Source organism: Maylandia zebra, linkage group LG7 (genome assembly GCF_041146795.1).
Source record: "Maylandia zebra isolate NMK-2024a linkage group LG7, Mzebra_GT3a, whole genome shotgun sequence".
In the NCBI taxonomy this organism is placed as follows: domain Eukaryota; kingdom Metazoa; phylum Chordata; class Actinopteri; order Cichliformes; family Cichlidae; genus Maylandia; species Maylandia zebra.
Window position 1 is genome coordinate 10,515,821 of NC_135173.1, and position 12,956 is coordinate 10,528,776.

At 41.8% G+C, this 12,956-nt stretch overlaps 2 protein-coding genes and 1 non-coding gene across 13 annotated transcripts in view; 2 read left to right on the forward strand and 1 right to left on the reverse strand.

Annotated features, from left to right (window-relative positions):
* The first annotated feature begins 791 nt into the window (after positions 1-791).
* Positions 792-2,990, forward strand: tmem253 (transmembrane protein 253). Its single transcript, XM_004553304.5, has 7 exons — positions 792-933; positions 1,070-1,231; positions 1,311-1,421; positions 1,525-1,581; positions 1,667-1,774; positions 1,915-2,061; positions 2,275-2,990. The coding sequence occupies exons 2-7, from the start codon at positions 1,070-1,072 to the stop codon at positions 2,326-2,328; spliced, it is 639 nt and encodes a 212-aa protein (XP_004553361.1). The 5' UTR covers positions 792-933; the 3' UTR covers positions 2,329-2,990.
* Positions 2,991-4,056: 1,066 nt separating this feature from the next.
* Positions 4,057-12,956, reverse strand: part of frmd4a (FERM domain containing 4A) — a 96,503-nt gene continuing 87,603 nt past the window's right edge. For 9 of the 11 annotated variants that reach the window (XM_024803097.2, XM_024803098.2, XM_024803096.2 and 6 more), the window contains 8 exons: positions 12,258-12,489; positions 11,948-12,004; positions 11,614-11,851; positions 11,229-11,387; positions 10,684-11,007; positions 10,020-10,603; positions 8,236-8,338; positions 4,057-7,273 (listed from right to left, as the gene is read on the reverse strand). In XM_024803097.2, coding sequence (XP_024658865.1) covers positions 7,171-7,273; positions 8,236-8,338; positions 10,020-10,603; positions 10,684-11,007; positions 11,229-11,387; positions 11,614-11,851; positions 11,948-12,004; positions 12,258-12,489 — 1,800 coding nt within the window. In that variant the 3' untranslated portion in view covers positions 4,057-7,170. Of the gene's footprint in view, positions 7,274-7,712; positions 7,785-8,235; positions 8,339-10,019; positions 10,604-10,683; positions 11,008-11,228; positions 11,388-11,613; positions 11,852-11,947; positions 12,005-12,257; positions 12,490-12,956 lie in introns of all 11 variants that reach the window. The other 2 variants (XM_024803093.2, XM_024803092.2) reach the window with 2 other exon arrangements.
* On the forward strand, positions 8,495-8,567 carry trnam-cau (transfer RNA methionine (anticodon CAU)). The gene has a single exon. It is a non-coding gene; the product is annotated as a tRNA-Met (tRNA).

Sequence of the window (12,956 nt, forward strand, 5' to 3'; positions counted from 1 at the left end):
GTCACTAATGCATCTCCATACCATTAGAAATGCAAGCTTTTGAGCTGAGCTCTCAAAAAGCTGGACGCTTCCTCTCCTCTTTAGTTAGGAGGATGTTTGGTTTTCAAAAAGAATTTCAATTTTTGATTTGTTCAGTTCTCCCACTTTGCCTCAGTCCATTTTAAATGGCCTTTGACCCAGAGAAGATGGCGGTGCTTTAGGATCATCATCACGTATGGCTTCTGTGAATGATCGAGCTTTAACCTGCGCTTGTGAATGGCACTCTGAATTGTTTTCAGCCTTTAACCTCAAGCACAGAGATTGTAATGTAGATGGTGAGATATTCAAAGTGTTGAGGAATATTATTCTGAAATTGTTCCACAATTTCTAGATGCAGGGTCTGTCCATCTTTACTTTAACTGATTAATACCGGTTCCTTTTTTTTCAGTGTCTTGCTATCAAATTAAAAATGAGATATTTTTTCATGAAATAGTAAAATGTCTCAGCAGTAACATTTGATTTTTTACTATTTTCTATTGTGAATAAAATGTGGGTTTCACAAATCACTGCATTCTGGGTTTTTATTTTTTAATTTTGATTTTATACAGCATCCTGATGTTTTTGGAGCTGGGGTTGTGTTTCTAAGTATTCTTCTTGTGTCTAAAATGAACCAAGTCCTCTGATCTTACAGAAAGCCCTGCCTTCAAGCTGATAAGCACTTTACTCATGGCTAACACGCTCTCTGAATCACTTCCTCAGCAGTGAACTTTAACCGTTCATTATCATCCAACTCAAGTGAACTTTGACCAAACAAGTTTATTGTGTGGTACAAGAAGTAACTTTGTAGCCATGAGAAAAGCTGTTCAACGTCTGTTATTCTGGTTGGATGGATATTTTCTGTTTATATAAAAGCCCGTGGATGAATAAACAAGGGCTTTACAACATCTGGGCAAGGTAAGAGGTCACAGACTGAAGTTAAATGCAAAATCTGAATCTGAAGGCGTTCATATCAACCATGATTTGTTTGGCAAAATATCAAATGATTTGTGCAGCATTTAACATCCATACAAATTAACTTTTTCCCTGACAGATGAGGCAGAACATGTTTGAGGAGGGATTGTACCAAGTATTTTTTAAGGATACACCCTCACCATCCCCACAAACTGAGGTCACCAATAATGGAGAGCTAAGCAATGCCAGGATTCATCGTTGGTTCGGGGCTGTGGTTAATACTAGACTTTTAGTCAGTGGGGTAAGAAGCTCGCCCAAACTATTGATTAACATCCTGAAGCTTTGAACCTGCCCATCTTTTATTCTTTATTTCCCCTCAGGTGATTCAAATCCTCAGTGCCTTAGTTTGCATACTAACCACAATCACTCACGCATGTGTGAGCTACAGCTGTGCTGTCTCCATGACAACACCAGCATGGTCAAGCATATTTGTGAGTCCACATCTGCTTCAGCTGACATGCACACAGTATAACATTTCTGTTTTAAAAGAGAGAAAGCCAAATAGGAGGTTGTACCTGTTTTTTGTTGTTCCAGTATGTGGCTGCTGGGTGTCTTGCAATTGAGGTTCAAAGAAAAGCGAATAAACTGAAGGTAAAAAGTTTGGTAAATTCTTATGTGGCTTCTTTTTTACTTATGTTATGATCAGCCTGACTTAGTTTATCTTAACAACAAACAGATCATCGCTCTGATGGGTGTGAATGTCTTTAGTCTCGTGTTTGGATTCTCAGCTTTGCTGGCCAACGGTATCAGAGCTGCACAAGCCGTCACACTCACTTACCAACAGGTAATTCTGCATTCCAGTAACTAGGTTTGAATCTTTCTTTATAATAAAGAGGTCCTGTAAGGAATCTCTTTTGGGGTTTGTGTTCAGCATACACAGAAAACCTTACAATCTTTCTTTTCTTTCTGCCTTCTTCTCACTAGCGTGCTGGTTCTTATGTTGCAAGGGCAAGCACCATAGTGTTCACCGTACATTGCTTCCTGGCATCACTCTACATACTTTTCCTGTCCTGGAGGGGTCTGCGCCGCTACAGTTCTCCCCATTTTCAGGTTTACAGTCGCGTCTCACAGGTAAATATTGGATGATAGGGTAAAATAAAAAACCTGAGACTGGGAGAAAATCCTAATCAATGCTGTGACTTCTGGTTTAAAGGAATACAGGAATGCAGTTTAATTCTGTTAGCTTTTTTTTAGGGCATGATGATGTATATTGAATTATTTAGTTTGCATTGATTTGTTAATCACTGCTATCTTAGTGTTTCATCTGGATGCTTTTCTTGGCAGGATCCAGATGAAACCAATGGGCCTCTCCTGGAACAAGTGGAATTTAATATGTGAAAGATCTGAAATCTCATTGTTTGCAAGCATAGTTACTGTCATTAAATTGTTTGTTTGATCTGAATATAGTAATGTTGTAAATCTGTTAAAGGCAGAAACCTATCCTCCAGACAACCATTCACCCTCACACTCACACCTCAGAACAGTTTCTACAAACATCAGTTAATCTAACATGCACGTGTTTGGACGGTGAGAGGAAGCTGGATTACCTGGAGACAGCTGACATAGACACAGGCCTCCACAGAGACTTCAGACTGGCTGGTGGAGTCAAACCCAGGGCCCTCTTATTGTCAAAAAATTGACAGTGGAAATTGCTGTCATATATAAATATGTCAATAAAATTTGGTCTTTTTTGTTTTATTTTTTGTAATTCAAAGGCTATAATGGTTAAAATTGCTGCCATGGTTTTCTTTCTTCATTTACTTCGATGTTATTCTGCAGAGGGCACTAGAGGGCGATGCTGCCACAGATTTTTCACATCGTAAACCAGTGTGATATTTTACTCCATTGCAGTAGTTGAGCGTAAACCTGGATAATGAATTTCATTTTATTATTTAAGGGTTTTTTCTCTTTTTTTTCAGCACTCAGGACCTTCAGGGGTGAGAAGCCAGAGTGATTTAATGAATATGCATCTTCTTCAGTTGTAATCTATCCGTCGCTGACTGTAAATAAATGTTCCTGTTGAAAAAGCTTGCAAGAATCTGTTATTTTTCCCCCCTCCCTCTGGATATTTTTTCATGAATGTCAGTGGGATTTTAAGCATCTTACTTGAACCCTAACCCTTGTCACAAACTCAACATACAGTCAAAAACTGCACATCACAGACATATGTGCATGAGTAATAGTTCTTATATTTATGTATTGTGTAGTAGAGGGTGTGGTGTGTTTGAGTATTTCAGTGATGGAGGATTTAATTAGGAATTTAAACGAAGGTCATACACCACTCCTGCAGCAAGAACTCTCTCTCTCTCTCTCTCTCTCTCTCACACACACACACACACATACAGACACACAAACATGCACAAACAGACGTATGAGTGGAAAAAAATCCAAGTGCAGTTACTTTCTCACGGCAGTTCGGGATAACAGCTTCCAGCTGTTGCCTGGCTGGGAGAACTGCTATGGGAACACACCGAGTACAAAGACCAACGTGGGATTAATTAGTAAATGGACACAGAAGTGGTACAAACCAAAGCAGGATGATAAAGCTGGGTGTCCTGGCAGAAACTGACACTGTGCTCATGTTAGCAGAAACCACATATCATCACAAAGGATCACAACTACCGTTTGTGAGTTTTGGGCCTGAGTGCTAGCCTTAAAATAGTAGAGCACACGATAAGTTAAACACACATTTCAGCAGAATTTACTTAAAGGAGGATTTTGTTTTCCAGTGGATATCAGCAAATTAAAAAAGGTGAAGCCGGGCTGTTTAACCACGTTTTCTGATGAGTAATATCTTTTCTGTTTGGAGTGTATCTTCCCTTCTGACTCCACAGGAAATCCTCTCAAAGGTGCAGAAGGGAGGGAAGTAAATTAAGCTCGGATGTTAGGAGAGTGAGTGTGTCCGGAGGAGAGGAAACAGTGACCACATGTTGGGATTCCCTTTGATAAGTCTGGCCGACACTATGACCTTTCAGCTGGATGGCCTCAAGGTATCTGATCTTGAACCACTTTGGAGAAAGGGAACGGAAGAAGTGAAAAAAGAAACGACAGACCACTTATCTTGAGAACATTCATCAATAATTTATTTTCTTACTCTCAAGAACCACCACAGCTTCTCGTCTTGAAAATTTCATCATCAATTTTGAACAACACAGTTTTGAAAAATGCAAAGTTACTTTACAAATTCTTAATAGAAAAAAGAATAAATTAAGTGTGGAATTAAGTTGTTTTTTTAATCAATTCCACATTTGTTTTCCTACAACACCTTTAATGTACTGTTTCAGCTGAAGAGAACTGATAAAATTGAGTTACATGCTCTATTGTCTGGTAGAGGAAGTGCTTCTACTATTAAACTGTTTGTTAAAATAAGCTTCATTTTGCACATCTGGTATTGAATCTATTGATAACAATGAAGAGATGTCTAGATCCTACGTGACAAAGCAGTAAGTGGTCATTTTGTAGCACCTGAAAGGGTTGTTACAATGTCCGAAACTTAAAAAAACAAAAAACAATACTGGTTCATTTAAAGTGGAACATTGTTAAAACAAAGGATGTGAATGTTAAAAACCCCACAAAATCTAATAGTGCCCCATCAGTACATACAGGAAAAGACTTGATAAAATAGTTAGTTCATTTCTTCTCTTGGGAGTATTACAAAAACCTCATACATTAGTATGGAGCACAGGAAATATGTTGTTTGGAAATATGAAGAGAAGGGATGTCACGCGTCTTCACAATGAGCTCAGAGGTCAGAGATTACAACAAGGTCAAAATGGTACTTTTTTTGGTGCGGGATGACACCACGGAGTAAAACGTGCTAATGGTAACACGAAGGAGCTGGGCGCTGTCTTTGGGGTCTTCCTTTCTCAGAGGATCTTCACGGCATGCGTGGGATTTTTTGTCTAGCACAGAAATGTTTCGGAGGGAAAAGCAAGATCAAACTCAAATACACTCGAGTAAAGAAGTCATATTAGGTGATCACTGGTTCCAACTCTGCTTAACGACTTATTCAATTTGTCCAAACTTGGCAGGAACAACTGCCCAAGAACTGGCCATGCAGGAGGTCGGGCGAAACCTTCTTAGTAAAATATTGTTTGCCCCAAATTGTTGTAATTTGGGGCAAATTACAACAACTCACAGCAGTCTATAAAGGAAATACAAATGAAAGACGTACCGTTCCTCTCATACCAAGAAGCACAATACACCTTTTATCCAGTCTGAATGGTGCTATAGGATCTATCAGAGATTCACAACGTGTTTTAGAGCAAAATAGCACTTGGTTAATTTAGATTTTGAGGAATAAGGAAACAGTGGTGAGCATTAATTTGCAACGGAAACATTTGTCAAAGGAAGAGAAGGAAAATGGCTAAAAACAACCAAAATTCCCTTTATTGTTATTTATTTTTTATTTTTTTTTACAAAACTAGATGTGCTTTTCTAACCCTGTTCTGAATATTTGATTGATTAGGACGTGTGAGAAAAATAATTCTCTCCATTTGAGCGGATTAAAGTATTTGTGTGTTGGCTTTAGCGTTTCTTCCCTGACAGCAGGGGTTTTAATTATCTGATGCCTGAAACACAGAGAGGATTGCCCTTTAACACCTTGTGGTTCTACTGATATGAGAATACACTTACTGTAGGTCCAGCCCTCAAAGACACTGTTAATGTTGTGCTTTCAGACTTAATGGTGTTAAAATACATTTCACTTAATACCAAATAAACCCTCGTTGGATGTCATCCGTCCGCTGTGCCTCACTGTAATTTCATAGAATGGCTTTCTGCTGTGGGGAAGTAAAGGGGCTGTGTGGTTTGTAATGATTTCAGTAGTAAATTACAGTATTAATGTAAAGCACCAACATATTTGGAACAGATAAAGTAAGATGAGTAAACACAGTGCCATAAAGGGATACTCAGCATGGTGAGAGCTGGTGTAGAGCCAAGATCAAAGGTTAAACAATTCTCACTGAGCCAATGCAATATTAAAATAGAAGTAATGCCAAGACATGTCAGACATTTTTTCTTTCTTTCAGGGTTTAATATGAAACAGTGCGCAAAGGCCAGACCAACAAACTTCAGACAAAATTTTAAAAAGTGCTGTAATGACTGAACAGCACCCATAAATGACCTTTTCTTCCAAGCCTCCTCTACTCCCTGGCTCATACACCATGTGATCAAACATGCTGCTGCGGACAGAGTAATCCTCTGAAGATCACAGATATTAAAATAAACACGAAGGATGAAGTCAGTGAAGAAGGCAAAAGAGTAACGCCAAACAACCACAAATCCAAATTCCCCCTATCATGATCCTTGAATTCACTCCGCCGATTCAAACCAGTCCAAAGACTTCTACGAGGGTTGTTATTGCTATAGTCCTTATTAATATCTAGACAGTCTCTCAGAAACCATGCTGATATTGTCACTTTGAGTACAGTTTTCACTTTTTTTCTTTGTGCCTGCCCAAGAACTCTGGTGTGACTGGTCGATTCAGAAACTGTCTGTGGTTGTGGGTAAAAGAGAGAATTCCTGAATGTTTCAGTCATCTTTTCTGTTTATAAATACGCTGGAAGAAATGAAGAAAAAGAAAGACAAACAAGTGTTAATGGGAATGAAATGCAACACAGTTCGTTTGGGCCTGGAAATGGGTTTTAAACTGGTGGCTCAAATCCAGCAGGTATCCTCTGACTGGGAGGCAGTGCACTGGAATAAGTCTGGGGACCAAAGATGAATATGAAAGAGATCCTGGAATGGCCTGTGTTGTTTCTGCTGAGTTTTGAGTTGCATGTGGGACGTTTTGCTGTGCTCTCTCTTCCCATCGCTCGCTTCCCGTTGCCCTGTTATTTGTGTGCTGCAGTAGGTGAGTAAAGAAAGGGCTCTGTGGTGCTGTAGGGTGACAGTTCAACAGATGAGGTGGCATTTCTCAGTCCGTCCTGTGAAATCTGCCCTTAAAGAGCCCAGCGAGTAGTCCCTGTCCTGCTGAACTGCAATAGACAGGTCATAATAAAGAGGTGGTGAGATGTTAGGAGGAGGGAGGCTCACGTCCAGCCCGTCAAGTCTGCTCAGGGCAGGGTTTCTGCAGGGCTTTGAGGATGAGGTTGTCAGTTGTTGATGGATAATTGTGGGGGACAATGGAGAGGCAGTAGGAGAGGGCAATGGGACTTTTCTAGGCCCCATAGGAAGGTCTCAGACCAGCGTTCCAGGTTTGGCCTTGTCTTGTCCGTACCACTGGACATCTGCCAGCTCTGAACACAGAGGGCTGCTGAGAAAACAGCTGTCACTCAAAGTCCTGCAGAGGAAGAAAGACCAGAATCAGAACAGATGCAGGGCAGCTTTTTTGTCTTTGTCTGCTGTTTGTGAGCTTTTTTGTTGTTGTTCAATCTCTGGTCTGTGACGGTGCACGGTTAAGTGTTGTTTATTAGTGAATCTTGTGAGCTGCAGATCAGAACGGAGCAGAAAGCATGCAAAATTCAGGCAGATACAGGCAAAGAGGGAGTTCATGACACGTATACCTCCACCGTCAAAGAGCAAGAAATGAGAAATGAACCACAACTGTCAGTGCCCCACAGATGTGCATTAGTTTATCATGTTTTGATGGGATACATTTTTATGAATGAAAAGTTGGACTAAATTTGGTCCTGATGTTCTATAATGAAAAAGGTTTGCTTTAAAATCTACTGATATTGCATTTTCCTAGTACTATGCTAGATTTAGACCACAGACGGTACCTCTATGCATCAGAGCTGGGCTGAGGGGGAGACTGACAGACGTCCTCAGTAGGAGAGCAGTCTGCTGTCCCTCTAAACCAGGAGAGAGGACACACACATAAGGAAAGGAGGGTTAGTAAAGACAGAAAGATGGACAAGAATGAAATGACAAACAGTAAGCAATAAGAAGATTCCCAAGAGAAAAAAATTAAGAGTAATAGGTGTGTAAGATAATCAAGAAAGACAGTGAAGAAAAAATGTACATAAAGACCACAAACAGGAAAGCAGGCGGGAAAATACAGACATATATGATCTGACTGAAGTCTGAAAAGAATTAGGAAGTGTTTTGCACCCAAAATCACAGACAACGACACAAAGAAGAGCAGACACTCGAAGTTTGTGAGTGTGTTAAGCGTGAGTCCTGGACAAATATGAAGAAAGAGAAAAAAGCTGAGCAGCAGATGCAGTTTTCCCTAATATTCCTATCCGCTTCAACGTCTTGGCAGCTTTTCAGCCACCTTATGCGTGCTTGTGGGTTTCTTACCCGCTCTGCCAGTTAAGGATGTGTTGTGGGCTGCAGGGAGGTGTGGGTGTAGCTGCGTGTTCACTTGACGGGGTCATACTCCTCTGGCTGTGAGGGGAAGCAGCTAAAGCAAAAAAAGTAGAGTCAGACAAGTGACACAAAGACCAGAGGTTACAGTGAGGTGAAAGACAAAGGAATTCCAGCTATGCTCGGGGGATGGGGGTGGGAAATACCCTGTGAGCTTGGGTGGGAAGGCTGAGGGAGGGGGGGAGGGGAACAGGCCTCGTTGGCGCAGTAGGCAGCGCGTCAGTCTCATAATCTGAAGGTCGTGAGTTCGAGCCTCACACGGGGCATGGCTTCTTTTTTATTTTGTTCTTAGCCCTTATCTCTTCATATGGACTTGTCAAAAATGCATTTAGCACACACTTCCACATAATTGATGAGCAAGTACCAAAATGTCATCCTTGGGCCAAAAAGATGTATATTTACTTCCCCGAAGGGACATTTGAAGGTTAATTGTCATTCAAGTGAGAAAACTGGGTGAAGATGTGAGAATCCTCACATAAATGCGGGAAACATTAACGTGTGTGCGACGTGACCAAAGCCTGTCAGGCTTCAGATCACAAATCCAGAAATTCAACATTTAAATTCAGCTTTAATTGCTTAGTAATTACAATTTTCCTAAACATTATTAATTTATGTATAATTAAAAATAAATGCGAGTTGAACTGCTGAACTACTCAGTAAGAGCTCTTAATCGGAACCCTAATCTCTGAATATACATGAATAATCTCATTAATTATTGCACGCGTGGGTCACACAGCAGGCAGCGTGAGGTCTCATAAAATAAAGATTTGGAGTTTTAGTTGCATTTTTAAAATCAGCAATACCAGCTAGTAAATTACAACCAAGACCAACACAAATCAGTTTGTCAATTCAATTCAATTTACATAGAGCCACACAGACAGCCATCTCAGAGTGTTTTACATTGTAAACTATATTAAGAGCGAGAACCGCACGATTAGATGATCCCTTATGAGCAAGCATTTGACAACAGTGGGTAGGAAGAACGTCTTTGTAACAGGAAGAGACCTCTGTCATTACCAGGGTCAGGGAGGGGCAGTCAGATACCATTTGGGGTTAATGAGAAAGAGACAAAAGAGTAGAACAGAGAGATCCAGTTTTGGATAGGATATATGTTCCTATCCAAAGCTAGACTTTTAACAGGCTTGCCTTTTAGCTCAAGCAGCCAACCGGAGGAACACTGCTTCATACCCACACACACATGCCTCACTCTACTGACGCCTTAAACAGTCTATTGCAAAATTTCCCATCCCTTCTTCAAAAACATCAATACCACTAGAAAAGATTAAAAGTGTATTTTCGTGCTGCTCAAACTCCATAATTAGTCAAACTGAGCAACTGTCTACCCTCGTGAAATTAAAATATTAGCTTAAGAAGCTCTGTCATTTTTTTCTGAATGCAGAGATATTTGTAAACCGTTTAATTATTAACAATTGTTGTTATAATCTAAACATTTATGGAAAACTAATATAGAACTGCTCTCAGTCAGAAGATCTGAAGCTAAACGATCCCTCAGTAGTTCCAATAATCTGAGGAGCAAAGGAATTCAAACCATGCTTTACATGTGGCGATGGCCTCGGTTTGCCTTTTTGTCACGGGGTCATTTGACAAAATTAGTGACAGCAGGGATGTACTGCATGCCTTCTCAGTGCAGTAGCGTGACAGTCTCATAATCTCAAGGCTATGAGTATGAGGCTGTGACCTTTCACGATGAGACCTACCTGGTGAGCCTTTGGCGAGTGTTCCTACTCTACTTCCTCGACCATGTCCCAGAGTTCCTTGCTGTGACCCAGTCTCAGAGGATGTGGATCCCGAATGTGAGTGACTCCTCTCCTTTAGGCTCCCTGAAGACCTCTGGTACCAGCACCGCAGTTCTTCAGAAACGGCCGCCCTCCCACCTCCTCCGCCTCCACCACCCTCTCTCCCCAATGATGGAGTCCTTACGATCTGAGAGCGTGACGGCGTAAGTCGGCCGCTTCCCTCTCCTCCCTCCTCTCCCCCCCAAGCCTCTTTGTACAGTCCCCCAGCCGTGTAGGAACTGGAGGTCTTGAACTGAGCCTTCACGCTGTAGTGTCCCTCCTGATCACTCTCCAGGCTGCGCACCACCACGGGGTTGGGGCTGCCCTCTACATATAGAGGGTACTCTTTGATGCGGTACTGGGAAGAGGGCTGGCTCTGGCTGTGGAGGTAGACTCCATGGTGTCCCCCTCCCACTCCACTACCACCTAATCCTCCACCAGAACCGTTCTTAGCTGCCAGATTTGGCATTGAGCCAGAGTTAGAGGAACCCAGGTGACCTGCAGACCTGCAGAGAAAACAAAAAATCATATACGACAGTCTCACACATGAACATAGATATATATATGTATATTTCCCTGCTCTTACCTGTGTCTTTGCCTCTGCCTCTGCCTGGCTTTGGAGGGTGAATCTTCTCCCAGAGTAGAGTAATTTGGGTTACTGCCAGGGGGTCCTCCAGAGGGGTAATAATGCTCCGAGCTGCTTTGGCTGGTGCAGGATGAACAGTCATCCAGTGGGTCGGAGCCATTGGAGCTGCGTCCTGGGCCGAGGAAGAAGTCAGGGCTGCCCAGGGTGTGCGGATGTGCGTCGGAATCGGATGCCAGCAGTTTGCCCTGGGACTCAAGGCTGGAGCTGCGGTTCCTAAAGTGCTGAGAAAGACTGTGCAGACGGGTGGGACTGATGTCCACTGACCTGTGAGAGTTGGCAGAAATACTAAGTGTAAAGACTGGGCTTAAAAATCTACTAACTTATTTAACACAGAAACTGCTGTAATTTCTAGTTAAGTAAATGGAAAAATCGAAAGAGCAGCAAAGGAGAGCTAAAGTGAAGAGGTCCAATGGCTTATTTCCAGTTGGGAAACAAGGCTTAGTCAGTTTACCTGCCAGGAAATGATTTAAGGTATATCAACTGACCTGGTGGAATGTACATAGTGCGGGGTCCTGGTCCTCAGGTCCGGAGTTGATGGCATGCTGGACTGAGAATTCCAGTGAGGAAGGCTCCTAATGGGGCTGCTCTGCAGAGAATTACTACCCCCTGCTTCTGCACTGCCCGAACTCGGGAAACGCCTGTGACTAGACAGAAGTTAAATAAGTTACATTCAAAATAAATGCAATTATTATCATCAGCATCCACTGGCTTTCTACATTTTCTATCTGCAGTTCCTCTCTGCAATTATACTTCTTGCACACACACTCCTCTAACAATAACTTGAATGAACTACTTGTTGTCTAACTCTGATTAAATATAGCAAGAGATCACATTGCTATATTACAAATTTAAAGACAAACTCACTCATACCTCGAGTGAGATGAGCGTTTCTTGACTTTCTCATAGGGCTCATCCAGTGATGATTCGCTCCACATCTTGGGTTTGATAGGGGATTTGTCATAGTCAGAGCGTGTGTAGTGCAGGTGTCGCAGGCCATCCAGGGACTGCGGTGGAGGGGGGCGACTGTGAGATGGTGGTCTTGGAGGGAGCCCCTTATGAGGTGAAGCTACTGGAGAGAAGGTGGGGGTACCTGTAACTTGAGGATCATCTGAAACAAAGTAATGATTGGATTGGATTAGATATTATATTATTATTAGGAACAGCACAGCTATCAATGGGAATAAGGCGAGGGATGGAAACTCACCGTCATCCAAGACCAGTGCATCAGACAATGAGCTGTCTTCAGAGCCAATATTGGCTTCTATAGGACATAAAAACAAAAACAAGAGGTTACAAAATCTAAAAGCTTTTGTGTCAGTGTCATTGTTTTCAGATCTTTATTATATCAATAGCAAAAATACTGAAAATGACTAGCCTCGCCATACAATGGGTGGGTTTATATAACAGTACAGATAAGAATATTGCTGTCTGTGGTGGCAATTACAGCAAATTGATATGACATAGATATGAAAGCGATTTGATTTTCCCTAAGTGAACAGGCAGTTTATTGGTACCTTCTATGATAAGCGACGCTCTCTGCGTAGGCTTCTTGCCAGAGCGGACCCGGTACTCATTGATGGAGTTCTCAATTTCCTGGAGCTTCTTCAGTGCATTCAGATAAGAAGTCTTCCTCTGTTTCTTCAGCTTTTTACTGCTTACATGAGGATCGCTGGCGAGACGCCTGGCTGCCTCGGTAATCTGTGACTGAATGGCAAACTCCCGCTCCAAACGCTCAAGTTCTTCTTCCTGGCAAATACACAAACATGATTGCAAACTTAGAGTAACACAAGCACTAAGTTACTGGATCCACTCGCAGCTTTTAGCAACAGAAATGTAGGAATGATCCAAAAATAACAAGTTCTAGTTTGCAGATACGGATTCAGAATAACTCTCCCATGCAACGTAGTTCGGTTATACACATACAGAAAGCCTTGCCAGAGAAAACACACTGCGGAAATCATTTATCTGTGCTGCAGCCGTGCATTTTCTCACCACTGGATAATCTCTATTGAGACACTCTGTCCCCAGTAATAACGCCTCTCCATCAATCCGTCCTCTCCTCTTCTACAGCTCTCCTGAGACTTCTCAAATCACACAGGTGAACCAAGTAAACATATTCTGTTTAATGCACTGTATATATACTGTGTTGCCTGCACAGTAAAATGTATACAGACATACCTCTACTGTTAAAACTCATGAACATGACAAGAAAA